This window comes from Vanrija pseudolonga, chromosome 3, assembly GCF_020906515.1.
Source record: "Vanrija pseudolonga chromosome 3, complete sequence".
NCBI classification, from domain to species: domain Eukaryota; kingdom Fungi; phylum Basidiomycota; class Tremellomycetes; order Trichosporonales; family Trichosporonaceae; genus Vanrija; species Vanrija pseudolonga.
Window position 1 is genome coordinate 61,058 of NC_085851.1, and position 24,817 is coordinate 85,874.

The following is a 24,817-nucleotide window of genomic DNA, read 5'->3' on the forward strand; positions in this document are numbered from 1 at the left end:
GTGCGTTGCGCGTCGCGACGTACGACGCGTGACTTGCCCGATCTGATTTTCCAAGCCGACGACGCGCCTCGCGCCACGGCGCCACAAGGCTGACCACACTTTTTCTTTTCTTTTTGCAAGTGACAGCGAGGCGGAATGAGACCGACGGCGAGGTGATGGCGACACCAACAAGACGAAGACGCGCTCGAGCGCTTCATCGCCCGATTGAACCTGCCTCACGCCTCGTCGCGTCCGAGCCATCGTTCTCGCACTTGGGAGAGTCAGACGTGTCGATGATTTTAATTGGTAACGCTTCTCCCCTCCAGTTGGATCACATCCAGTCAACAACACTGACGGGCCATGGGAGCTCGAAGATCGCATATCCCGGACGTAGTCCTCGCCCTTTTCACTCGCGACTACATAACCACGGTCCTGTCCCTCCTTATCGCCCCATCTCATTGTATCACACTCCCTCCATCTCCTCACCCCTCCCCTCCCAGCACCCGGACAATCTTCGTATCCTTCAGTAAGTGAAGTTATCACCTGCAACCCGTCTCTCTTTTTTCGCGGCAACCCACAGAAAACTACGACGTAGTATCGACCTCGCAGAACCCGCAAGTGGCAGGTGCAATGGGAGTCTGACGTGCCCAGCAGCAAACCATGCGTGTGCACTTCCTCGCCGTGCTCGCTGTCCTTGGCAGCGCAGCTGTCGCACAAAACCACGGCGGCGGCCACGGCCACGGTAATTGCCACGGCAATGGCCACGGCCTCGACAAGAAAATCAGCCACATTTTTAACCCGGGGAAGTGGAACTCTCGCCTCCCCGGACAACCAAAGACCACCTCATCGTCGTCGGTGAACGTTACCTTGACGTCGTCGACCAAGTCGACCAAGTCGACCCCGACGTCATCAAGCAAGTCGACCTCGACTTCGTCGAGCAAGTCGACCTCGACGCCGTCGAGCAAGTCTACCTCGACGTCGTCGAGCAAGTCTTCTTCGAGCTCGTCGTCTTCCGCGTCTTCCGCGTCTAAGAGCTCTTCGTCTTCTTCGAGCTCCAGCTCCTCGGCTTCGGCCTCTAAGAGCACGTCGGTTTCCCCGACTTCGAGCGCCGCTCCTTCGTCGTCAGTGGCCCTGGCGTCGTCGACGTCCGCCTCCTCCTCGTCGTCAGCCACTGCCTCGCCTTCTGCTGCCTCGTCGTCGTCGTCGTCGTCCTCGGTTGTTACTTCGTCCTCGACGGCTTCATCCTCTTCTGTTGGTGCGTCTTCGTCCTCTTCTGTGTCGTCCGATGCGGTTTCGTCGTCGTCGGCTGCTCCCTCCGACTCTGCCTCGTCCTCGTCGTCGGCTACTCCCTCCGACTCTGCTTCGTCCTCGGCGTCTGTTTCGTCGGACTCTGCTTCCTCTACCGTGACCTCGTCATCGGCGGTTGCCTCGTCCGACGTTGCTTCGTCGTCCGCAGTTTCGTCATCGTCGGCTTCGTCATCCGACTCGGCGTCTTCGGCCACCCCCACCTCTGTGTCGGCGTCGGCGTCTGACTCGGTGTCTCCTTCTCCCTCTGCGTCGGCCTCCGACTCTGCCTCCGCCTCGCCGTCCGTCTCCGCATCTGACTCGGCGTCGCCTTCGGCTTCGGTATCACCTTCAGTGACCGACTCGGCGTCGTCGTCAGCGTCGGCGTCGGCGTCGTCTTCCGCGTCTGACTCGTCGTCGGCTTCGGCATCGGCGTCGGCTTCAGTGACAGACTCCGCGTCGGCGTCGGCGTCATCGTCCGCGTCGGCCTCCGACTCGGCTTCTGCCTCTGCATCTGCCTCCGCTTCGGCTTCAGCCTCGGACTCGGCGTCGGCGTCATCGTCTGCGTCGGCAACCGACTCTGCTGCCGTTTCTGCTTCTGCTTCTGCCTCTGCTTCAGCTTCAGCTTCGGCCTCGGCCTCGGCCTCGGACTCTGCCTCCGCCTCCGCTTCGGCTTCGGACTCTGCTTCGGCCTCTGCTTCGGCCTCTCCTTCAGCCTCCGCATCTGCCTCTGCTTCTGCCTCTGCCTCGGACTCGGCTTCGGCTTCTGCCTCCGCCACTGCTTCCTCGTCGGCCTCGGCTTCGGACTCGGCCTCCGCTTCTGCTTCCGCGTCGGCGTCGTCATCTGACTCTGCCTCAGCCTCCTCTTCGGCCTCGGCGTCGGCCTCGACTACGGGCTCAGCTTCCGCTTTGGACTCCGCCTCCGCCAGTGCCTCGGCTACGGCCTCGGCGTCTGCCTCTGCCTCTGTTACCGACTCGTCGTCCGCCTCCGCCACTGGCTCGGTTTCGGCTTCTGCGTCCGCGTCCGCCTCCGTCTCCGCCTCCTCCGCCGCCTCGTCCTCTGCCCCCGCCCCCAGCGCCACCGCCGCCATTCCTGGCGCCACTGTCGACCAGAAGATCCTGATCCTTGCCCGTGATGCCACTGGCATCCAGGCCGGAACCAACGGTCTCCAGGGCTACGCCATCCCCTACGAGGGCATCATCATCCCCCAGGCCGGTGCTGCGCTCCCCGTGCTCAACGACACCCCCACCCACGGCCGCTACTCGGGTATCATCATCATGGACGCCCTCGCCTACCAATACGCCACCGGCTGGAACTCGGCCGTCACCACCGACCAGTGGAACGCCATTTTCAACTACCAGGTCGCTTTCAATGTTCGCATGGTCCGTATCAACGAGTTCCCCGGCGTCAACTTTGGTGTCTCCCTTGCCGGCGGTGGATGCTGCAATGCCGGCGTCGAGCAGCCCGTCAGCCTCGTCGACACCTCCGACTACCCCTCGGCCAACATCAAGGCGTGAGTGTTGCATTGCTTTGTTTTCCTGACAACCTCAGGGGTGTTACTGTCTCGTCGGAGGGTCTCTGGCACTACCCTGCCGTGATCACGGATGCTGTTGGCACCAAGGCTGTGGCCATGTACGGCCCCTCGTCTGACGGCACCTTCACCACCAACACGGTCGCCGCCGTCATCAACACTGTTGGCACTCGTCAGACCTGGGTCTGGTTCACCAGCTGGGCTCCTCAGTGGTCGCCTGCCTGCGCCTTCCTCCAGCACGCCCACGTTAACTGGCTCACTCGCGGTGTGTTCGTCGGCAAGCGCAAGCTCCACCTCTCGCCCCAGATCGACGACCTCGAGCTCGCCACCGACATCTACTCGCCCAACGGCACTACCTTCCGTATCCGTCCCGCCGACCTCGATGGCCACGTTGCCTGGCAGGTTGACCTCAACTCGCGTCTCCCCGCCGGCTCGTCGTTCCGCCTCGAGCTTGGCCACAACGGTAACGGTGACATTGACAAGGTCACCAACCCTTCGGGCGGTGCTGGTGTCTGCGTTCCCGACTACCCCATCTACACCAACGATGTCGCCGACACCCCGCTTGAGTGGGTTAAGCCTATTGGAACTGGTGTCGACGCCTGGCCGGTCGAGTTCACCACATACGGCTGGTCTAAGCAGTGCGCTCTCCTCGACCCCCTGACCGCCTGGTACCAAACCACGGCCAACCGCGACGCCTTTGCCCACGTCTCGCACACCTTTACCCACCTCGAGCTCAACAACGCCACCTACCACGACGCTGCTCGCGAGATCCAGTTCAACCAGGCTTGGCTCGCCCAGACTGGTATCGCCGCCGGCCGCTTCTCCCCCCACGGTCTCATCCCCCCTGCCATCACTGGCCTCCACAACGGTGATGTCATCAAGGCCTGGCTCGACAACGGCATCACTCATGTTGTCGGTGACAACACCCGCCCCCTCCTCCGCAACCCCAGCTCGGTCTACTGGCCTCTCATCTCCACTGTCGCGGCCAACGGCTACGAGGGCCTCGTCATCTCGCCCCGTTACGCCACCTTCATCTACTACAACTGCGACACGTTTGACTGTGACGTTGCCGAGTGGCATGCCCTCACCGGTGCCACTGGTACTTACCAGGACATGCTCAGGATCACCAAGACTGAGAACACCAACTACCTCTTCAACCTCCAGGCCGACCCCTACATGTTCCACCAGGCCAACATGCGTCTCATTGACGCCGCTACCTACACTGTGGGCCCCAAGACTGGCCGCATGTCCCTGGTCCAGCTCTGGGTCGAGACTGTTGCCCAGGAGCTCGCGCGTCTCACCAACTGGCCCATCACGTCGCTCACCCACGACCAGAATGCCCAGTACTTCCTCGACCGCATGGCTCTTGACGGCTGCAACCCCTCTGCCACCTACACCCTCTCGGCTGATGGCAACCATATTACCCAGATCGTCGTCACTGCCAACGGAAACACCTGCAGCGTCCCTATTCCGGTTACCATCCCCTCCGGCTCTGCCTCGGCTTCGGGTAGTTCGATCACCGTCGACCAGGTCGGCTCGGAGCCTCCCATCCAGTGGGTCACGCTCAACGGCTCGCCCGTCACCCTCACGTTCAGCACCCCCATCGCCATCTAAGCGATCGAGGGCTGTTACAATGCGCTATTATCTTGATAATATCACGCAGCTTCACGCCTGCGAAGCAACCCACTGGGACTTTATAGTGCGGACAATGATGTGACTGTGCACTTGGAAGTGGTGGTGGGAAAGTTGCGGCGGCGAGCTGCGTCACTTAACGTATAGGCCTAGAACGGTGACTGAAGTCAGTACAAAGGGCCTTCGCACTCTCCTGCATGCTGTGTGCCGGTTGGATGAACCCAGTCCCCCCCCCCCCCCCCCCCCGCGTGGCACATCATCGAACCACAACTGCCACAGATCGAGGCGCGTGACATGTGTCGTTAAGTGTTTGAGTCATCTCGTACCCCTTTTCGTCATTCGCCAACGACAACGGGCGACGTTAGGTAGTTCTCGTAGCCTTATTCTCAAAACTGCCCTTCATTGTCGGTCATGCAGACAATGAGCTACAATACACCACCTTCAAACGCCAGCAGAGCCCGCTTCCTCTCTACGCCCCAACGGTACCCGCCGATCCCGGCAGACCCCACAACTCGATGGCAGGGCACGACCAACGCGACGCGGTTGGCTGCACACGCGCCAGCGACAGCTCTTGCGGCTCTCGGGCGGCCGATTTCACCGGCGAGCTCAGCGTACGTACGCACCTGTCCGCGGGGGATGGCCGCAATCGCGGCCCACACGCGGCGCTGGAACGCCGTCCCCTCCGGCACCGGGATGGGGTGCGGGGCTGCGGTGCCCTCCAAGTGTGATATGACGGCGGCGACTAGCTTGATTGCTGATTCTTTTGTCGCCATGGCAATCCGATGGCCGGGGTACAACTTTCGCAGCTCGGCGAGTGCGCTTGCTCGCGTCGCAGTGAGGACGATGGCCGCGAGTGCCGTGCCGCGCGTCGCTATGAGAATGGTGCCCAGTTTGGCGTGTCGCGTCGTGGTATAGCTTATTGTCTGGAGGGACATGGGGTGCGTGTTGAGCGTGGAGAGCATGCAGCTCCAGCTCATCTCGCCCTTTGTCTCCTCGCGCGTCGACATTGAAAGCAACGACGAGGCAAGACAATAACAAACATGACGTCATGGACTTTGAAAGCATCAATCAGACCGCCACCGAGGTGGACAGAGGGCATTGGGCGCAATAGAAGCCGCTGCGGCCGCTGCGTTGCCATCAGAGTTGGCGGAGCCGGTGCCCCAGCCGAGTACGAGCGCATGCTTGTTAGCAGGTCGAAAGAGCTGCGGCGGCAACAGCTCGGGTGCTGCTCGCTGATGCTCGGCGTGAACCCCAAGTGGACGACATTGGCCCGCTCGGCCTCGGCGTTGGCCGCGGCGTTTGCCGGCCAAAGGGTGTCCACTATCGCCCGAGGTATGTCGCCCAGTGGCCGTCGAGCCACCCAACGCTGGGGCCATTGTTCCTGCCCATCGACCCGCAGGTCCAGACCAGGCGATGCACCGAGCTCAAGTGCCCGCTGCGCCACATCGATTCCCCCGCCCGGACCGCCGACGAGGCTTCTCATTCGCACGCCCTTTGCTTCTGCCGCCAGGTATAAGTAGTCGTCCCAGACCCAAAGACCCACCCCAGCCCTCCCCCATTTCTCATCATTACAGTATGTACATACAAAGTACGCCTCACACCCACTTCTCCCACCCTGGGAACATGGCGGACTTGATGTCGCACTTTGCATTCTCCACTCGCTCCTTGAAGAACTCGTGGGGGACATCGGCCCCTCCTTTGGGGTCAATGAAGTCGCGCAGGCGGTCGACTGCCCTTTTGACGACCGTTTTGACCTTCTTGAGATGCTTGTCTTCGGCAGACGGGTCGTCGTAAGAGAAAGAGTCCTCGAAGTCTTCGATGATCGCCTTTTGAGCCCCGGCCAGAGGCTTATTCACCATCTCGGTGGATAAAAGCAGCTCCTTGACGTGCAGAACATGCTGAAACGCATCGTCTACGCTTCGGAGAAGGACGGTCTCGTTGTCGTTGTTGCCGTTGTTGACGTCGGCATTGTTGTCTGTGGTCTCATCTCCCCTGAACACCTCCACCTCGTCGACGATGAGAGTGGGATGGTTCTCGAGTGACGTTAGGTCGGGCGAGTCCCGTTTGAAGGAGGTTACAGACGAAGTGTCGGCCGAGTCGTCCTTGGTTACCTCAGCAGTGACTTCCCTCGAGGCCTCCCCCAGTTCATGACTGTCGAGCAAGGGACTGGGCAAAGTGTCATTCTTCAGGGTGGTGGCTAACTCGACTGTCGCGTCGCCGGGGTCTTCTTCGACGGCTTGCAGATGTTGGGTGACAGAAACTTGAAGGATCTCGTCTTGAAGCGCCTCGTCTTCAGGTTGCTCGTCCGTTTCAGAGGCAGCATCACCAGCGTGTGTTTCCTCGACTGCTGGGAGTGAGGTTTGTGGTAGGGCCGTTGTAGCCTGTCTCTTGACCTTGGAGGGAGTATCTGGAGGCGGCGAGTGCCTACTGGGCTTCGCAACGGCCGAGGGAGAGCTTGCATGCGACACGGACGCGACAGGGAAGGTCTGCCGGCGGGCGAGTTCTGGAGCTCGTGCGGTTGGAAGCGGGATAGGCAGCTCTCTGTTTGGCATAGACCTAGCCCTCATGCGCCTCTCCGCCAAAGGAGTGTCTTCATCCGAGTCGGTGTCCTCGGCCAAAGCTGGTGCCGGCTTGGAGGTGGGGGTCGGAGAAGGAGAGGGCGGCGGCGATAGGCTTGACATTGGCGACCGTAACTCTGAGCGCGAGCGAATGACCGCGCGACGCTTCCTAGGTCGTCGACTGGGGAACGAAACGTCGTCTTCTTCAGACTCCGATACGCCAGCGTAGCCCGTGGACAACGAGTCTCCGCACACGTCGCCGTTGTCGTCTTGGACGCCAGGTGACGGGCTACGCCTTCGCTTCAGCCAGGCCGAGGAAGAGCCCTCAAGCAAGGTCTCGGAGCGCACTGATGCCGGTATCGAGGAAGAGGCGGAAGAAGACGACGCCGTAGCTGCCGCTCCAGGTGCCGCCGCCGCTCCTGCAGTGGCAGCTTCAAGCTTTTTTCGGGCATAGATGACCTCAAGCTCGTCAAACCATGTCACCGGGTCTCTTGGTCAACAAGGGCAGCAATAGACAGCACTCACCGGCGAGCCACTGAGGAGGTGGGGGCGGAGGGGGCCATCCGCCTGGAGGTGGACTGTCGGGGTTTGAGCAGGGCGGGGAAGACCCACTTCGACGGCGTCGGGAAGGCGGTTTGTCGACAATGATCCGCCTGACTCGGGGGCCATCCGGTGATAGCCCTGCCCTCGGCCTTGGTGGGCCATGGTTGCCCGCCGTCATTGACAGCCTCTGCTTTCGGCGTGCCATTGTTGTGACGAGTGAAAGAGGAGCGGAACGAGTGAGTGAAGGGAAGAGAGTTGGAGGAAGGAAGATCAAGTTGTGTTGCCGTGGGTGGGTGGGTGGAGGGGCGGAAATGACGCGCGGCGGCGGAGGGCGCACAGACCCCCCCTCCGCCAGCCAGCCAGCCAGACGCCACTCTTTGCAAGGGGGCGGCTGCGTGGCTGACATCCTACATCAAGGCGACAACGTCTCCAGCCCAAACGACATCCATGGCACTCGAGGAGGAGGAGTGCATAAGGAGAAGACATGGTGCGCCCAGGTGCCCAGCGCGGCTGGCGGTCCTCGGTGGCGAGCGAACAACGGCGTGTGCAAACCGCATGGCGATATGGCGCAACGCCGCGCTGATCCGTCGCGCCGTCGTTTCAGCAGAGGAACCAAATGCAGCAGCAATCATTGCTTCTTCAGGTGAAGCGGCAGAGACCGGATTGTCTAGAAGGGAGAGGGTGGGTGGCAGGGCGGAGGAGCACACGGTGTGCGCGACGCGACTGCGAGGCCTGCCGGGGTTGTGAGGGCCAAGTAGGCCGCCTCACTATGCCCTGGGCGGACAGTAGCCACCTGCGCTATTCTATGCTGCCATAGGGCTCAAGGATGGATGTCGGTGCTGCAGTTCGCGTTGCGGTCGCCGTCGCCGACGGATGGCAAGGATGGATGGGTGTGTGTCAGGAGCTCAGGAGGCAACGAGCGGTTCAGTGACGACGGGAGCAAATATCACCATGTGGCAGCAGTTGGCGCCGCGCGCCGATCCCGCAGGTGCGAGCGGGGCCACAACGGCGATGGCGGCGGTTGGTGCAACGGCGAACAACACAACGCTGACCAACGTTCAATGCACCTACACCACTCCGATACATTCCAGTGTCTAGATGGACCCCCAAGATGCACGCCATCATGCTACTGCGGCGTCGGACCGCCCCGTCTACCACATATCAAACGACGACAACGACCCGACGTCGTCAAACTTGGTCACCCACACCTGCTCGGCGGTGTACTGGGCGATGATACGCGCGAGCACTTGGAACTCGCCGTCGGCACCCGTGGCGATGATGTGGGCCATCTCGCGGCAGAGGCAGAAAGTCTTGACGCGGGCTACGAGGACGGCGCGTGCCTCGGGCTCGAGGGGCTTGACGATATGCTCGATTGTGCGCAGGTGCGAGAACATCTTCTGATGCTGCTGCTTGCGGATTTTGCGGGGGATCTTGTACTAGTCATCGTCAGCGGAGCAGAGAGGAGGCGTTCACCTCGTTGCCGTCGAGAAAGAGGCTGGTGCGCGCCTTGAACTTGAGCCAGGTGTTGCCCATTGTGACGGTGATGGAAAGGTGAGGTGAGTAGTTGTTTGGATGAGAGAATGTTCGAATGTCGTTCCATCAGAGACTTGAGGCGGGAGTGGTGTGGGTGTTTGCCTTGTGTTGGGTGCAGGCGGGAGCAGAATACACGCGCACACACGCCTCCCACGCCGCCACACACACATAACACGCCGCCATGCACATTTCCACCTGCGGCGCCGTTGAGAACAGGCGCTTGGACGACCATACACATGCCCCGCCCCTCAGGACAGAACGGGGGTCAGTGGGAAAAATCCCTGCGGCGGTGTGCGTGGCTGGGAAGTGCACCGGGCATCCTGCATTTTACTACTGTGTGGCACTGGCGACTTCACCTTTGAAGTCGTTGTTGTGGAGGTGCACTACCATTGCTCAAATGAAGTTTGCCTCACTGAGCGTTGGCTCATCACCCCCACACGCACTGTGTTTGCCGTCACGGTGACTGCGCGGCATTCTCTGGTTCCCGCCGTTACTTCGAGTAAAAGTGATGCAGCAAGTCGATGGGGCGGGGCTCAGTGATCCGCACGCCGTTGACGACACGGCCAAGTGGCAGTCCGTCCTCAAACGGAAGCACTTCGTGCCGGTACGTCGTGGGTGGGACCCAGCGGATGGTCGGCTTGCTGGTGAGGGGAGGCGTGGATGGCTCCCAGTACAGCTCGTCGTACGGGCTGTCGAACGACACAAGATCATCGGGTGTTCTGACAGGCGAGGTGGGGGGCGATTCGTAGATCTCGGAGGGAAGCTCCTCGTACGGGTGGTCGGGTGACTTGGCGTGCTGCAGTCAGCGTTGCTGTTGGCCCAGGCGACTCACTCCTGTGTGGCGCTTGAAAAGCACGATAGCGCTCGACGAGACCTTGGACAGAATGTTACCCATCTTGGTGGTGTGTGTGAAAGAAAGGAAAGATCTTGGCGTGCTGCTTTATATACTCACTGTCATGAGGTGATGGAGTCAGCGCTCGATCTTGTCAATGGCACAAACATTGTGACGAGCACGCATGTCGTAGCCCACCATCACTCGCCCGGTGACGGCCGTGAGAGGTCACTTGGCACACCAAAGGAGCCAAGGTGTCAGAGTGGAGGCGGGGCCCAAAAGGCAAACGCAGCAGCGGTGCAACAGTACAACAATGACATTCCTCGGTCTATAAAGATCCCGTTTCCACCCCACTACCAGTACTCTGCACCGTGCCGTGGTTGGAACCCCCCCGGAGGCCTCCGGGTGAGCATGACTCGCCTCCGGGGTCCGCCAGCGACGACGATGGCCGTGTCCCAGTACTCGGGATCGTGCTCTGCCACCTCCGACTCTCCCCCGTCCCTCCCCGTGTAGCCCTCTTCGGTCGAGACCCCTCCCCCCTCCAGACTCCCTTCCTGGTGAACACGGTGTGCCGTACAGGTCAACCGGTGCTCCAGGAGGTGACTGTACAACGCCGAGCGGTGGACCTCGAAGATTTCCTGGTAGTGGTCTTCGGCTCGGATAGTGCCCTCGTCCTTGGGCTCGTAGGTGGTGTACTGGGAGGCCTGGTATTCGAAAGTGTCGCGGTTGGGGCGAGTCGGGGAGCGGCGGAGGAGGAAGTCCCACTGCACCCCGGCGCCGACGGGGGCGTCGTCGAAGTCGAGGTGAGCCGGGAGGTCCTGGGGGGATGAGCACCGCACCGGAGGAGACTACGGACCTTGCAGCAGCACCTCAGGCTGCTGACCGAGTGGTGGCCCTCCGTGTGGGTGTGCGCGTGGTTGATCCCGTGCACGCCGGGGCAGGTCTCAGGGTTGGCGACGAGCTCGCGGAGGGTCGGCTTGGGGCGGTGAGAGAGGGTGAAGGGAGCGAAAGCGGGGAACAACTGGTTGGTCAGACACGACGGCCGGGCAGACCTACGGGGAAGCACGAGAGGATGTTTCCCATTGTGTAGGTTGAATGTGAGGTAGGTGTCGAGTGGGTGGTAGCTGGGGCGGGCTGGGTTGAGCTGCGAGGGACGTTTGGTGGGCTGTCCGACTGCCAGCGCGGTGAGCATTAAAAGGACGCTGCAGCAGTCGTCGTTCCCACGATCTCGTCGCTGGCGAGGGACGGATAGCACACACACCGTCTGCCATCCCAATCTCGGCCTTGGGGTTAGCATAGCATTGGTCATGCTAACGTCGGGAAACACAAGAAGATTGAGTGTAGATGGGGGGATGAAGATGGTGTGAAGTGCGATGTGGCTGAGCGTCTGCGAAAGGGACTGTCGGTGTATTCCCAGATGACGAGGAATTTACCGACCCCGGACCGTCGGCTTGGGATCATGGTACGCCAAGAGAGTGCTCATTATCTACAGTTGATTTGGATGGGACAGGATGGCCCGTGATAGCGAGATGAGGTGTGTGCCGACGGACGACACAGCGCCACATCCACTCGGTTTCCCGCGGCCGCCGGTCTTCCGGCCAGTAAACCGCCTTCGTACCCGTTAACTGTTGCCCAGCATGGTTCCCGACAATTTTCACATACGTACCGGCCAGAAACAAGCACACTGGAAACGCACAAGACCAGAGGGAGGCCCTGTGTGGTGCATAGAAAATCATGTCGGCGCGGTCACAGTGCACACACGGATTTGATCCCGCAGCTGTCCGTCACCACCACGCTCCGCGGCACCAAATGCGCCAGGCAGTTGGATATAGTTTGGCTACCGACGTTTGTTATTGACTTACTCTACACACTGGATCACTTTCTGCATTCGTCTACGGACACTTGGGGAGCAGCAGACTGCTGGACTCATTGGGACACACGATAGAAGGCCTGAAGGAAAGGGCGGGACTGAAGGTAACACTGATAATACTTAATGTTGACAAACAGGTCCACGTAGCACGCAATCTGCTCGCGGGTGCAGCCCGTCGCGAACATGTGCTCGACGAACCGCCCTAGGGTGTAGCCGGTGATGTCGATGACTGTGTCGTCAGCTACCAGGCCGGTCGGAAAGCGAACAACTGATAATGACGGCACTTGTTTCCCTTCCTCTGGCATATCCAGGCCTTACACGTGTACTGGGGGTTGTGGTTCGTGGTGCGGTAGTCCTCGAACCAAGCCACGACTGCCGCCATGTCGCGGCAAGGTCTCGCCACGGGGTCGGTCGACTGGTTGTTGTGACTCATTCTGTTGGTCGATGATGAGAGTGGTGGAGAGCTGCTCGTTGAGGGGGGTTTGGCCCGAGTTAAGTAGACAGACGAGAGGAAGGGATTGGTTTGGTGATGGGGGGTGGGTGGGTGATGGTGATGGAGTGCATTGATGGAGAACAACATGAGCTACGATTGACGAGGTCGCGAAGGCAACACGGGTCACACGACACCACCTCTTGACACTTCGCGCCACAACACGTGGCTGCACGGATCCCCACGCGCCACACAAGCTTGTAGCGGCTTGAACGGCAGCAGGATGCGATAAGACATGCCGTCGTCCTCTGCGGAGAACGTTCGCGAATGGCCCATGCTACCTCACTCGCTTGCGAGCCATGGTCCCCGACTCCAACCCGGCCCAGCTTCCATCCAATCGCGTCCCATCAGCTCACACACCCACCGATATCCAAGGAATCGCCTAAACACTTTGCATCATTCTCATTCTAAACACCACGCCCCAGGCCACACTCGCGCTAGACACAGGACTGAGGGGAATCACTCCATGTAGCGCCACTGATAGGTCTGAACGAAGCGGAAGGTCGTGCAGTCGCGCTCCGCCTGCACGCGGCCGCGGCCAAGGTAGATGCAGTGAGCGAAGAACTGCGCCTCCGTGTAGCCGGTGATGTCGCACCCTGGACGGCTTGTCAGCTCTGGCTTGGGTTCTCCCGAGCGACTCACAGTGCAGGCACTCGGAGCGGCCGTTCTCCAGGCAGTCCTCGCACATGAAGAACTCGTTGTACTGGCGAGTGCGGTAGCACGTGAGCCACTCGACGACCTCGGTGAGCTCCGGGTACGGGCTGTCGTAGCTAGCCATGAAGTAGAGGTCGTTGCTCATTGTGTTGGTTTGGTAGTGTATGAAATGGTTGAGAGTGAAAGAGTGGATTCTTGGCAGCTATTAGGAGAAAGAGGGAGACCGGCGCGAGGGGGAATCATTGCAGAGGCGTCGGTGTCACAAACACACCCCCGCCCCAGCTCGCACCTCGCCCACACAACCACGTTACCTGTGATGACACCACGTATGACCACAGGGCGTGGGTGTCCATCAATCAGATCGACCAACTCGGACCTCGGCAGCCGTCCATCAGCTCCAGTGGTGTCTTGTGGCAGTCGTCGTCAGCGCGCCCCATCACAATGTTTGTGGCTCAAGGGAGTGTAATGGACGGTCGTCTGTCCTCATCCTGCGCTGTGTCAAACCCATCACTGGGTCTTGTGATGCAACCTCGTCTGGGCCAGGCTGGAGGTGATAAGTAGCTATCCACGGCGGGCGGTACAACCATTTCTCCAACCATCCCAAGGCCCACCGAACTCACCTCAGCTCAAGCCAACAGCAATCATGACCCGCTTCGGTGAATGCCGCTACTACCCCACTATCTCCAGGTGGATCCAGAGCATGTGCGCAGAGGAGCCACATCCTCAGTTCATGTGTCGGACCTGCATCCAAGACGAGAAGCCCTACTGCTGGGAGTGTAAGTTCAAACGCGGGACCAGCCCAGCTCACAGCCAGTCATCGACGTCACCGACATCACCGACGACGGGTTCATGAATTTCCTCCGCCGTTTCGGAGAGGGGGAGGAAGTCGCTGCCGACTTGGTCTCCGCCTTAAGGGCCGTGCGCGAGTGGCAAGTTGGCGAGATTGCGTTTGAAGAGTTCCAGCAGATCTCCAACTATGAGGCATACCTCCGCGGCGCGTTTTGAGCGTCAAGAACTCCATCAACTGCAACGTGTTCCGCCGTGCTCGAGTGTCATCATAGATGCCAGCCAAAACTCACACATTATACCTTTGCATCTCTTCCTTCACGTCGACCTCGCCCTCACGAGTCGCCAGCCCCTCAAATATTGACAACCTTCTCGTAGTACCCGGCCCCACCTTTCCTCAGTTTCTTTCCATAACGAATCATGACGAATGCAGTACTGTTGGCGACAGTGCCGATAAGCGCGGCCGAGATTGCCCAGTTCCTAAGGCCCCAGTTGAAAGCCCACGCCGTGATGCTGTAGTTGAAAGAGAATGTCATTGCCATGCCGAGGAGCATCGCGGCGAGGATGTAAGGGGCAGCAGCCTGCACCTCTGCTGTTGGGCCCTCCTTCGCCTTGGGATGGATAGGATGGAAGCAGTCGAACGCGTAGGTCATGCCGTTCAGAGTGGCGAGGGGGCCAGCTACAGTGAGGAAGAACTCGCCAATCACAAAGACCATCCAGTGTGCTCCGTAGTAGGGGCCGAGGCCCATCATCAGGATGCCAATGGGACAGACAATGGTCGGTACGATGAAAAGCCACAGCTTGTGCTCCGCCTCGGATACACCGCCGTTCCTCCGAGCCATGATGACAGTCAGGCGGTCGCTCAGCCACCCTCCGAGAACGGCACCAGGGACGATAGCCAAGAGTGGCGAGATGAATGTAAGGCCCACGGCGTTCGGCTGCATGTTGTACGGTTCGGCCGAGAGGACTCCGCTGCTGAGGGCCGCCATTGTGTTGTAGAAGATTTGCTGAGTGCCCATTACCAGTCCGCACCAGAGCACGATTGGCAGGCGGAGCAGTGCAACTGATTGAGCGGCACCGCGCCAGAGAATGCCGACCGCGTGCGGTGACACTGCGAAACGCTGGAACGGCCGGATACCTGGCCATGGTATTGAGTAGCGGTCATCCGAGTGTGTTGCGGCGGTCGTAGCTGGGGGGACCTCTTTGGTGTCGGCCGGCTTCACCTCCGTCAAGGCCGCATCCTTCGTATCGGGTGCATATGGGGACGCAGACAGGGCCTTGTTGTCCGAGGTGAGCACTTCGACCGGGCCAGAGCTTGGGACTGGTCGGTGGAACTTTGTCTCCTCCATGAAGAAGAAGAGGAAGATGGCGACCAGGACGGCGAAGCCACCAGCAAAGTAGGTCGGACCGTTCATACCGAACTTGGTGTAGATGTAGCCGGACACGGCAGGGGCGAACAGGATGCCGCCATAGAGAACGGCCACATAGATGCCAAAGGGGAAGGCCCGTTCGTGGTAGAAGAACAGGCGTCAGCTGGGTCCAACGAAGTCGAACTTACTACATTACAAAGGACCGTCTCGGGACTGACAAAGACCGGCGAGACGAACAAAGCATTGAGGACACAAAGGCCGATGTATTGCCCGTTGTTCTTGACTTGGCTTAGTGCAAAGGGGAATATGCAGACGCCGAGGCACGTGGCAATGAATACAGGTCGGTATCCTATTGCGATCTGCAGCGGCAGGGTGAAGAGGGCAAACACCGCCGCGGCGAAGTAGAGGTAGCCAACGCCCGCGTTGATGTTGTCCAGCGAGAGGCCGGTCGTGTCGCTCAGCGGGCCATAAATAGGGTACAGGCACCCGACGACGGTGAACACGGCGAGGATCCACAGGTTGAGGCAGAGGAGCGAGAGCCACTTGCGCCCCTTTGACCAGTTGAGCGGGTCGTTCGGGTCTGCTGAGGGCGTGGGCACGAGCGTGAAGTTCTTACTGGGGAGGTCGTCGCCCGCGACTTGGTCCAGGATGACTACCGTCCCGGGGACTGTCAGGTCGTCTGCAAGTGTGTCGGCCATTGCTGAACAAGTTGAGATGCTGTGGGGTCCCGGTGGGCTCCATCTGTGGTCCTTATATGTAAGTTGACAACGGCAAGGGGACGCGATGGGAGGAGATACGGGTGGCGCGGTTCCCGAGTCAAAAACAGGGCTGGTTGGTTTGGACTCCGACGTGGTTGAACTCCGACACACCAATCAGTGATAGCCGAGACTTGCGACCCGTGCATTCAACAACAAAGGATAGGATACAGTTATGCTGCTACAACACGGCTCTGCGGCTCGCTCGCGGCTCTCACCAACCTGCCGTCCCCACTCGATCCCAGTTATCTGCCTCGGGGTCCCACATCCCAAAGATACCCTCACTGAGGCCAGGGAACATGGGCAGCGCAGCCATCGACCAGCCAGAGTAATCTGCGAGGATCCCTGACCCGTTTGCTGGGTCGAGGGGCCCGGCCCCATCAACAACGAACTCGAGGATGGAGTCTGAGGAGATACCTGTGTCGGCCGGCGCAAGGCGAGACTGCGCGGCTACGCGAGCATCGTGCAACAGTCCCCGACCGAGCACGACTGTGATGCTCGCAAAGTTCGCATGGAGGCGAAGGTCGACCAACCGCCGAGCGAGGGCAGCGATGATGCTCAGGAGATAGATGTCCTTGTTTCGGTCCCCTGGTGCTGTGCAGATCAGACGCATTGTTCTGAAGCCGGCGTATGCGATGCGGTAGTACCTGGGGTCAGCGAGGATAATGGTCATACTCACCTGTAAGTGTACAAGCTCGTGACTTTGAGCACTGGGTCGCTCCCGGCAAAGATTGGCATAGCCCTCGTGAGAATGTTGAGAGCAGTGCTGAGGCAGGCATCTCGCCCTGATGCCGTCGCGGGTGTTGGCCATCCCTTCGCCTGCCCATACTCGAACGGCATCATGAGTAGCACGAGGCGCATGCACTCGATGTCCAAGGCGACTCTGTGCTGGTCCTCCACGGGCAAGAGCGGGAACCACGTGTCTTGCCATGAGTCGAGCGCGGCGTTGATGGCGGAGTGGTGGGATTCAAACGCAAACTCTGAGCCTGATGGTAGCTGGACCAGCTGCCGCTTGGCGTCGAATTGCAGCCGCAGCACGACCTGGAGCAAAGAACAAGTCCCCGCCGTTGCTGGGTCCGAGGGTATTGCCTCGGGGCTACGGCACCACTCGACGAGCCTAGCTGGAATGACATTCGGCGGGTCGTGTATCATCGGCCGGCGGGCTCGAATGAACGCGCACGCCCGGTCCCAATCCACAAGCAGTATCCACAATCGCTCGACGTTGCGCTGGAGGGCGGCTGGCGTTGCCTGGTGATGCGGCGACGAAGCGAGCGCCCAGACTGGTGGGGGAGAGGCGTCCAGCCTGAGCTCAATGGCCATGGCGATGGACTTGGCAGTCAAACCCCATGTGCGGTTGAGCTGATGGCCCCCAATGAAAAGGCACAGGAGGGTAAGGGCCTGGCAAATCTCGATCGACTGGAACCCGTGCCGATCCGTCTGCGCCAGCAAGTGCTCGACGTGTGCGTCGAGGCGGGACACGAGCGAGTTGGCATGTTCCGACACCGGTAGACTCTGTGCCGTGATCATGAGCACGACGGACATCAGTGTCGCCGACTTGGCCGTGATGAACTCGATGGTGTGAATCGTGGGATCGAGGACGCGCCCGACGGGCTCGATCCGATCCCAGTAGATGGCCATGAGACTCTGAACTTCGTCCTCGGTCACGATGCCCGACGAGACAACATCGTACCCCTCCCCGACGTCGAGTCGCGGCTGGTCGATGCGGGCGTTGACAACGTCCCCGCCTGAGCAGTCGAATGGCTCGCACTTGTACAGCTCGCCCAATCCCTCCTCAAGCACAGCGACGCCGCCATACGGGTCGGGGTCCAGCGAGTTGGCCGCGGTGCGGAACTCGGCAAGAAATGACGCACGGTCAAACGGCTGAGACGTTGGCCCCGGTGGGGTTGGCATGGTAGCAGTCTTTGACTGGTCGTTGGCGACGCTGGCGAGCACGTTGAGCAGGCCGAATGACGTCCCAGGGCCATCACCCCCGCCCTCCACTGGGTCCGTCGTGTCCGAGCCTGGCGTCGCGTGGTCCGCGGTACGGGGAGCCAACGTGGACAGCCGGGAGGGGTATGGCGCCGTACCTTGGCGCACAGCACCTCTTTGCACAGCACCTCGGGGTATCGCGTCTATCCGTTGCGGAGGAGACGAAGACGTTGACACCTTTGGCCGGCTGCGAGGTCAGGTGGTGCACGCGCTCGCTGCTCACTTTTTGGATCCCGGCTGGCGTCCCAGCTACCAGTCAGCTGAGCTCCACTGTAGAGCCTACCCTCCGTGGTACGACCTCACACGCCAGATCGTTGTCCATACACCGGATACAGCTCGGACCCTGGTCGAGGCGATAGCATTTGAGCTGCGCGTTATCAGCTCTGAAGTCCGCGGGAGCCCCACCTACCTTGACCTTGCGACAAGGGAGACACGCCGTCTTTGCTGCGCCCATGGTGGGAGAGAGATGTGGGCCTTGACGAGGCCGCAAGGCCGCGCAGTCTAGTTAAGTTGACGAGGATCGAGGATGTTGTTGGTGATGGAGCCGTGCGCTGTGCAGGGTGGCGAGGATTTTGGAGTCCGATTGGTCGGCGAGGTGGTGTTTGGACGCCGAAGGCTCCCTCCGCGGCGTCCAGAATAGTGGGACCCCTGACCGACCCGACAAACTCCACATCCTGGTCAGATCTAAACTTGCAACTCCTCCTTCGACCACAGCCTCAGCACGATGTCTCTTGCTTCTCCAACTCTGCATCCCGAATCCCCACATCCGAATCGGCGTCTCTGGGGTGCCCCACACGTCTTATCCCGCAGCGATTCCACGGCGCCTGCGTCTACCCCTCGGCAATCTCAAGCGACTGCCCTATCTGCGCACCTGGGGACATCGCCATGATATAAGTGCCCAGTGGAGCGGGGCAACGCACGACCCAAGACGCCACCGATACCATGGAGAAGCACGCCTCGTCAACCTCTCTCCCGACAGACCTCAAGGGCACCGACTACGAGGCGAACGTGGTCCCAGCCGATGTAGACCACGACGCCAACCATGGCATGCTCCGCGATGCCAACGACGCCACGGCCACCATTCGTGGCCTCAAGGGACGCCACCTCCAGCTGATCGGCATTGGCGCCGCGATTGGCACCGGTCTCTTCCTAGGCTCTGCCCGCGCTCTCATCTACGGTGGACCGCTGGGTTCGACGTGAGTGATCCCTTGGAGCCTTCTAACTCGGCCCAGCCTCGCATACACCATCTACTGCGCAGTCATCTGGGGCATCTGCCTCGGAACCTGCGAGATGGCTTCGTTCCTCCCCATCCGTGGCGGTTTCATCACCTGGGCCGGGATGTACCTCGACGACGCGGCTTCCACGGCCAGTGAGTGTTACCCCAGCCCGCACAACTGACCACGACACAGTCGGCTGGAACTACTTTTACGCGTCCACCATGTACTGCTGCGCCGACATTATCGCCGTCGGTGGCCTCATGGACTACTGGCTACCCCACGTAAACGTCGTGGTGTGGATCACCATGTCGCTGGTCATCATCAGCCTTCTCAATGGTGAGCATGGAGCTGACTGATGGCATTGACCCTAGTGTACCATGTCAAGTTCTTTGGCGAGTCTGAGTTCTATCTCGCAAGCCTGAAGGTCATCCTCATCATCATGATTATCTTCATGACCTTCATCGTCATGTTGGGTGGCAACCCCAAGCACGACCGTATCGGGTTCAGGTACTGGAAGGATGTGAGTCGTTGTGTTGGTTGACAACTGACAATAGCCTGGCCTTGTGGCAGAATACTACACCACCGGCAACCTCGGTCGCTTCCTCGGCTTCTGGCGTGTATTCAAGATCGCCGCGTTCAGCATCGGCGGGCCAGAAATCGTCGCCATGAGCGCTGCCGAGGCTGAGCATCCGCGCAAAACCATTCCCCGCACGACCAAGGGCGTCGTCTTCCGTCTCGCCGTCTTCTTCGTCCTTGGCAGTATCTGCATGGGTATCCTTGTGCCGTATAACGACCCGGAGCTCATCAAGGCCGTCAACACTGGCGTCGGGTCCGACGCCGCAGCGTTCGTGGTTGGCATGAAGCGCCTCGGCATCAAGGTCATGCCTCATGTTTTGTGGGTACCTGTTGCGTCGAGATCTAACCCAGCAGCAATGCCATTGTCATGACGTCGGCACTCTCCTGCGCCAATGGCCTCGCCTTCATTGCCACTCGCGTCCTCCATGCCCTCGCCTCTCAAGGCAAGGCGCCACGCATCTTCGCCAAGACGACCAAGCACGGCATCCCGCTCTACGCCTACGGCGTCGTTTTCCTCGTCATGTGTCTCAGCTACCTTCAGGCGAGCAATAACGCCGCGACCGTGTTTGGCTGGTTCATCAACCTCAGCAGTGCTGGCGAGCGTGAGTGCACCTCTTGAAGCGGGAGCTGATGCCAAGTCATGAACTTCTGTGCCCTCGCCGTCCTCATCCTGCGGTTCCGCGCGGGCCTGAAGAAGCAAGGCTACAACGTCAAGGAGTTCCTGCCATGGTCGACGAGCTGGACTGTCCCATACACATGGGTATCACTCTTCTGGCTGACGATCATCACCCTAACTCAGGGATGGACCGTCTTTGTCAAGGTAGGTTGAACATGCCCTGGGCAGATTCTGACACCCAGGGTGGCTGGAATGTACAGGAGTTCTTCACCTCCTACTTTGGCCTCATGTTCGTCACCGTCGTCTTCATCTTCTGGAAGCTCAAGAACAAGACCAAGTTCGTCAAGCTCGAGGACATGGACTTCCAATCACGCGTCGCCGAGTTTGACAAGCTCGAGCAGTACTACGTCGACCAGTGAGTAACGGCCCGCCGACAACAGCTGACCATCCCAGCCCGATCCGGTCGACGACATGGTGGGGACGTGCGCTGGACAAGATCTTCTAGGGGTGCAGTATGAGATGGCTGCGGGTGGGATGGTATCAATAGGAAAGTTGGAAACAATAGTAGTTGTCGGAATGAATGTCTTGTGTCGTTTGCTGGATATCCGCATTGTGGTCAGTGCTGGCTTTGCTTTTGTTGCGGCCGAGTTGGTCAAACGCGCTGCGGCACCTTTGGCCTCGTGTGGCCTTACAGCCCGTGTGCTTCGCCTCGCCCTGCATGCAGTCAGACCCGGTATGGAGGGTGTGTGTGGCCGCGAGGAAGCCGTTCCAACTCCAAGGCTATGCTGCGCCGCCTGTGGCCACCGATACAGGCATTGGTGCATCTCTTGCCACTGACGGTCGCGCCACCCGCTGTCGTATCACCAGCGGCTGCGTCAGCTCGGATCGGGTTTGGCCGTCCGCGCATGTGCAAGAGTCGACCAGTTGCCAAGATTAAGTTCAGCCTGTATAATAACACTGTGCAAACTACACCCCGAATACTCAAACCCATCGGCAGACCTGCGCCGGCGGAGTCCAAACTCGGCTATGGTCAGGGACCGCGGCGTCCAAATACCCCACACTCCTGGCCTTGTCCGTCGCTCCAGCCGATGGCCTAAACGACCGTTCGGCATGCACGAGAGTGATAAGAGGGCGAGAGAGATCTGGACTGCACCACCACAATCATCACAGAATGCCTGCGTTTCCCCAGAAGTTCAACTCGACCGTCTCCCACTGGCAGCAGACGGTGAGCACGCCGGTGACGCCCGCTGACCCCCAGAACCGTGGCCCCACGTCGCTGTGGAACCACGGTCGCGATGCGCCCCTCCCCACCGAAGTGGTCGACTACGTGATCATCGGAGCTGGTGCAACTGGCGCCTCTCTCGCGTACCATCTCAGTCGTCCGGGCGGTGCCGCGGAGGGCAAGAGTATCGTCATCGTTGATGCGAAGGATGTCGCCTCGTGTGCTTGTGAGTCGGGGTGAAGGGTGAAGCTGACGAGCAGCCGGGAGGAACGGTGGCCATGTGCCTGCGCAGACTTGGCAGATGATGACCCCCTTCATGGCACCCTTGGAGGAGGGCGGCGCCGGCCTGACTGCCGAGGAGGTCGTCGACGTCATCCTGTTTGAGCAGGACAACCTCGCCCTTGTCGAGAGCATTGTGCAGAAGGAGCGCATCGACGCGGATTTCAAGAAGGCTCCGCGGTTCGAGGTGCTCATCAACCCCGAGAGTGCTGCCGAGAACGCGCGCCTCCACAGGCTGTTCACGAGCACTGTCGAGCGCATGCCCAAGCACCGGGGCAGGAGCCTCCCTGTGAAGATTATAAGCAACCCTGCCGAGGCCAAGAAGGTAGGTTGATCACCAGGGACAAGGGATATTGACGGTTTAGGTCTCCCGGGTGAACAACGCCCTCGCCGTCAACCTCACGCAGGCCGGCTCGTGGCACCCCCACCGCGGCGTCACCGCGCTCATGCGGCTCGCGCTCGAGTCCAAGGTTTCAGACGTCAAGTTCTTCTCCTGGACTCCGGTGGCTGGATTCACCGAACAGACCGACGGCACCGTCTCGGTTGACTGTGGTGCCCGTGGCACTCTCACTGCGCGCAACTTGATTATTGGGACCAGCGCCTACTCACACCACCTCCTTCCCGAGCTCGAGAATGTGTAAGTGGGCAGGAGCCACCACGTTGCTTACACCAGTCTCACTGGATACCGCCTCCAAGCGGGGCTCGTCACGCCACCTGCGACCTATGCCGGCGCTCAAGCCTTGAAGGGAACCTATGCGATCGAGGAGGGCTCGTATCTGATCCAGACGCCGACGTCGGGCCTCGTGTTTGGCCCTTACGCCAGTGTCGCCAATAGCCGTGGCCTCGCCACTCCGAAGGAGATGTACGGGGTCGAAGACGACAGCCTCACAACTGCACCATGGCGCTCATGGCTGTCCACCTACTGCCCCAAGACGTTTGGCGGATGGGGCCCCGAGGTCCCAGGTGAGGGTCTCACCAAGGTGTGGTCCGGCATCATTTGCCACTCGGTCGACCACATCCCGCTTGTTGGGCCGCTACCTGGTCGAAAGGGCGTCTTCATGGCGGCTGGATACAGCGGTCAGGGCATGGCACTCATCGTCAATATCACCCGGGGCCTCGCTCACCAGCTCAAGACCTGCCAGTGGGATGACGAGACAATGCCCCGCTGTTTTGAGATCACTCAGGCGAGGCTCGAGCGCGCCAAGCGCGCCCTCCAGCCACGTGACTATCCTGTCGGCGGACTGTCGTTCACTGCTCCCACTGTCAATGACGAGGCAAGGCTGTGAAGGGGCGCCGCCGGAACGAACATGGAGCAGTACAGCTGTAGGCATTCGCATGTAAATGGAACGATTAGGCACAGAATTCAAATGTCTCCTGGAGTGGATTTGAGGTTGGCTGATCGATGCTTAGTGGCAACACCACGACACTGTCGTTGCGAGCGCTCCCTTAAAGTGAACAGGATTCATGATCTAAACTCTACAACTTCGGACTCATTCGGAATACTTGGACGACATGGGCTGGGTTCGCGCGATACGCTGCGGCTTTGTCCCTGCTTACATGTTGCGCTGCTGCCACTCGCGAACCTGACGGAAGACGACCATGTGGTTCTCGAGCTCGTTGAAGTCGCGGTGCACGGTAGCTGTGAACGCGTAGTAGGACGAGTCCGTGATCTGCGAAATGGTGTAGACTGTTCCGTGGTCAGCTTTCTCCTTCCCAACCCTGGTACATACAGTCCCAGCAGGTGGGGTAGCGGAGGTACCGGCACGTCTGGCACATGTACTCCGGGTTGGTGGCACCAGCCTCGATGCCGCTGAGCCATAGGAAGATGTTGTTGTACTCCGGGTTGGGAGTGACGTAGGGCTGACTAGAGCCGCTGAAAGCAGGGTGGCCGGACCAGCGAATGTTGTTCCACCAGGGCATGTTTGGACTTGTTGGGTGGTTGGTTGGAGGAAAGGGTGAGTTGGAGGAAGGTTGAGTGGAGAAGGATTGAGAGATTGGAGACGCAGGACAGGAATATTTATAGGATGTGGAGCGGGGGTTGGGTGGTGGCTAGCAATGGAGAACGGATGCTGAATGAGCGGTGCCAGGTGGTGATGAAGAGGTGCGAGGTGGTGAGGAAAGCAGTGGCGAGTCGGGAGCATTGTGCCACTCGTGTTTGTGCCATCACTTCTTCCTGGCACTTGTTGCCGCCTGACATTGATGAACGTCAAACAGGACATACGACGCGCTGTCTTGGAGCTCCAGTGACATTCTCTATTGCTTGCACGAAGAGTTGGATGGGGTGTTGCACGCGCTATGCCAGTGAGCTGCGTGGCCACCCAATCAGGGTGCGCAAGGAGTGGCACACACATCAGCTGGACGTCGTAAGACACATTCGGCCCGACTGCAGGTCTGTGCGGTGGCGCTGTGTTGCGCGAGGTGCGAGCGCGTTCGTCTGTGGGGGGTGGTGGTGCCTGGATTTGCCTTCGCGACCTCGTCAAGTCGGCTGGCAGCGACCACCACACACTCACCCCTCACCGCTCCTTCACCCCCCTCGCCATTCCTATAAACTCCCCCTCATCCCTTCGAATCGTAACTCTCACTTCTACCACCAAAACCACCGACAAAAACAACAAACACCAACATGGCCACCAACAACTACCGCATGGCCACCTACGTCAGCCCCTACCCGGAGCTGACCGAGGTCGTCGCCTGGCTCGACGCCTACCGCGCCGGCGAGCACGACCCCGAGTACATGTGCCGCAACTGCGTCTCGGGCGGCGCCAACACTTGCCCCCACTGTGAGTTGGAGTCGGAGTCGGAGCAAGCTGACCTTCCCAGGGAAGAATATCACGGGCTACACCGAAGCCCAATACTACGCGCACATGATCAGTATTGGTCGCGGTGCCCAGCAGGCCGAGGCGGACGTCCACGCGTTCCGCACCATTCGCAACTGGCAGGTGGGCCAGCAGATGACCCGTTGGCCTGCTTGATGCCTGTGATCATCGGGACCACTTTCAGCTTTAGAGAGGTACAATGATGCAAAGAGCGTAGGCGATGCAGTGGAACCTGAGTGCGAAGGCGGTGGACTGACTGGAGTGGGATTGACTTGTTTGGAGTC

The 24,817-nt window shown here is 60.1% G+C and overlaps 14 protein-coding genes across 15 annotated transcripts; 5 read left to right on the top strand and 9 right to left on the bottom strand.

Moving 5' to 3' along the window:
- Positions 1-438: 438 nt before the first annotated feature.
- On the top strand, positions 439-4,409 carry olpB_0 (Cell surface glycoprotein 1; the record flags this gene model as incomplete). The annotated part of the gene is made up of 3 exons (XM_062770069.1): positions 439-505; positions 634-2,777; positions 2,816-4,409. Exons 2-3 carry the CDS (start codon positions 640-642, stop codon positions 4,407-4,409), a joined length of 3,732 nt encoding a protein of 1,243 aa, XP_062626054.1. The 5' UTR covers positions 439-505; positions 634-639.
- Nefh_1 (Neurofilament heavy polypeptide) lies at positions 564-2,354 on the bottom strand (the record flags this gene model as incomplete). Its single annotated transcript, XM_062770070.1, has 1 exon — positions 564-2,354. One exon carries the CDS (start codon positions 2,352-2,354, stop codon positions 564-566), a length of 1,791 nt encoding a protein of 596 aa, XP_062626053.1.
- A 1,613-nt stretch (positions 4,410-6,022) lies between the features above and the next one.
- Positions 6,023-7,108, bottom strand: LOC62_03G003537 (uncharacterized protein; the record flags this gene model as incomplete). The annotated part of the gene is made up of 2 exons (XM_062770071.1): positions 6,023-6,402; positions 6,856-7,108. The coding sequence occupies 2 exons, from the start codon at positions 7,106-7,108 to the stop codon at positions 6,023-6,025; spliced, it is 633 nt and encodes a 210-aa protein (XP_062626055.1).
- A 1,571-nt stretch (positions 7,109-8,679) lies between these two features.
- LOC62_03G003538 (uncharacterized protein) lies at positions 8,680-9,061 on the bottom strand (the record flags this gene model as incomplete). The annotated part of the gene is made up of 2 exons (XM_062770072.1): positions 8,680-8,964; positions 9,002-9,061. The coding sequence occupies 2 exons, from the start codon at positions 9,059-9,061 to the stop codon at positions 8,680-8,682; spliced, it is 345 nt and encodes a 114-aa protein (XP_062626056.1).
- A 490-nt stretch (positions 9,062-9,551) lies between these two features.
- On the bottom strand, positions 9,552-9,956 carry LOC62_03G003539 (uncharacterized protein; the record flags this gene model as incomplete). The annotated part of the gene is made up of 2 exons (XM_062770073.1): positions 9,552-9,857; positions 9,894-9,956. The coding sequence occupies 2 exons, from the start codon at positions 9,954-9,956 to the stop codon at positions 9,552-9,554; spliced, it is 369 nt and encodes a 122-aa protein (XP_062626057.1).
- A 290-nt stretch (positions 9,957-10,246) lies between these two features.
- On the bottom strand, positions 10,247-10,976 carry LOC62_03G003540 (uncharacterized protein; the record flags this gene model as incomplete). Its single annotated transcript, XM_062770074.1, has 3 exons — positions 10,247-10,711; positions 10,750-10,914; positions 10,950-10,976. The coding sequence occupies 3 exons, from the start codon at positions 10,974-10,976 to the stop codon at positions 10,247-10,249; spliced, it is 657 nt and encodes a 218-aa protein (XP_062626058.1).
- An 843-nt stretch (positions 10,977-11,819) lies between these two features.
- Positions 11,820-12,196, bottom strand: LOC62_03G003541 (uncharacterized protein; the record flags this gene model as incomplete). The annotated part of the gene is made up of 2 exons (XM_062770075.1): positions 11,820-11,992; positions 12,082-12,196. The coding sequence occupies 2 exons, from the start codon at positions 12,194-12,196 to the stop codon at positions 11,820-11,822; spliced, it is 288 nt and encodes a 95-aa protein (XP_062626059.1).
- Positions 12,197-12,712: 516 nt separating this feature from the next.
- LOC62_03G003542 (uncharacterized protein) lies at positions 12,713-13,052 on the bottom strand (the record flags this gene model as incomplete). The annotated part of the gene is made up of 2 exons (XM_062770076.1): positions 12,713-12,849; positions 12,896-13,052. 2 exons carry the CDS (start codon positions 13,050-13,052, stop codon positions 12,713-12,715), a joined length of 294 nt encoding a protein of 97 aa, XP_062626060.1.
- A 498-nt stretch (positions 13,053-13,550) lies between these two features.
- Positions 13,551-13,912, top strand: LOC62_03G003543 (uncharacterized protein; the record flags this gene model as incomplete). Its single annotated transcript, XM_062770077.1, has 2 exons — positions 13,551-13,683; positions 13,722-13,912. The coding sequence occupies 2 exons, from the start codon at positions 13,551-13,553 to the stop codon at positions 13,910-13,912; spliced, it is 324 nt and encodes a 107-aa protein (XP_062626061.1).
- A 134-nt stretch (positions 13,913-14,046) lies between these two features.
- Positions 14,047-18,333, bottom strand: SPBC1271.10c_2 (putative MFS-type transporterc; the record flags this gene model as incomplete). Of its 2 annotated transcripts, XM_062770078.1 has the most annotated exons (8): positions 14,047-15,114; positions 15,252-15,780; positions 16,037-16,465; positions 16,498-16,584; positions 16,999-17,839; positions 18,031-18,056; positions 18,111-18,174; positions 18,213-18,261. In XM_062770078.1, 8 exons carry the CDS (start codon positions 18,259-18,261, stop codon positions 14,047-14,049), a joined length of 3,093 nt encoding a protein of 1,030 aa, XP_062626063.1. The 2 variants fall into 2 exon arrangements, with proteins under 2 accessions (XP_062626063.1, XP_062626062.1); XM_062770079.1 differs by having other exon boundaries at positions 16,498-17,994; positions 18,091-18,174; positions 18,217-18,333.
- A 416-nt stretch (positions 18,334-18,749) lies between these two features.
- Positions 18,750-20,791, top strand: PUT4_0 (Proline-specific permease; the record flags this gene model as incomplete). Its single annotated transcript, XM_062770080.1, has 9 exons — positions 18,750-19,003; positions 19,040-19,176; positions 19,217-19,360; positions 19,396-19,544; positions 19,579-19,919; positions 19,955-20,202; positions 20,239-20,420; positions 20,459-20,631; positions 20,670-20,791. The coding sequence occupies 9 exons, from the start codon at positions 18,750-18,752 to the stop codon at positions 20,719-20,721; spliced, it is 1,680 nt and encodes a 559-aa protein (XP_062626064.1). The 3' UTR covers positions 20,722-20,791.
- A 596-nt stretch (positions 20,792-21,387) lies between these two features.
- LOC62_03G003546 (uncharacterized protein) lies at positions 21,388-23,003 on the top strand (the record flags this gene model as incomplete). The annotated part of the gene is made up of 5 exons (XM_062770081.1): positions 21,388-21,441; positions 21,475-21,664; positions 21,699-22,042; positions 22,083-22,354; positions 22,391-23,003. 5 exons carry the CDS (start codon positions 21,388-21,390, stop codon positions 23,001-23,003), a joined length of 1,473 nt encoding a protein of 490 aa, XP_062626065.1.
- Positions 23,004-23,270: 267 nt separating this feature from the next.
- On the bottom strand, positions 23,271-23,637 carry LOC62_03G003547 (uncharacterized protein; the record flags this gene model as incomplete). The annotated part of the gene is made up of 2 exons (XM_062770082.1): positions 23,271-23,404; positions 23,448-23,637. The coding sequence occupies 2 exons, from the start codon at positions 23,635-23,637 to the stop codon at positions 23,271-23,273; spliced, it is 324 nt and encodes a 107-aa protein (XP_062626066.1).
- A 703-nt stretch (positions 23,638-24,340) lies between these two features.
- On the top strand, positions 24,341-24,689 carry LOC62_03G003548 (uncharacterized protein; the record flags this gene model as incomplete). Its single annotated transcript, XM_062770083.1, has 2 exons — positions 24,341-24,497; positions 24,538-24,689. 2 exons carry the CDS (start codon positions 24,341-24,343, stop codon positions 24,687-24,689), a joined length of 309 nt encoding a protein of 102 aa, XP_062626067.1.
- Between the last annotated feature and the right edge of the window lie 128 nt (positions 24,690-24,817).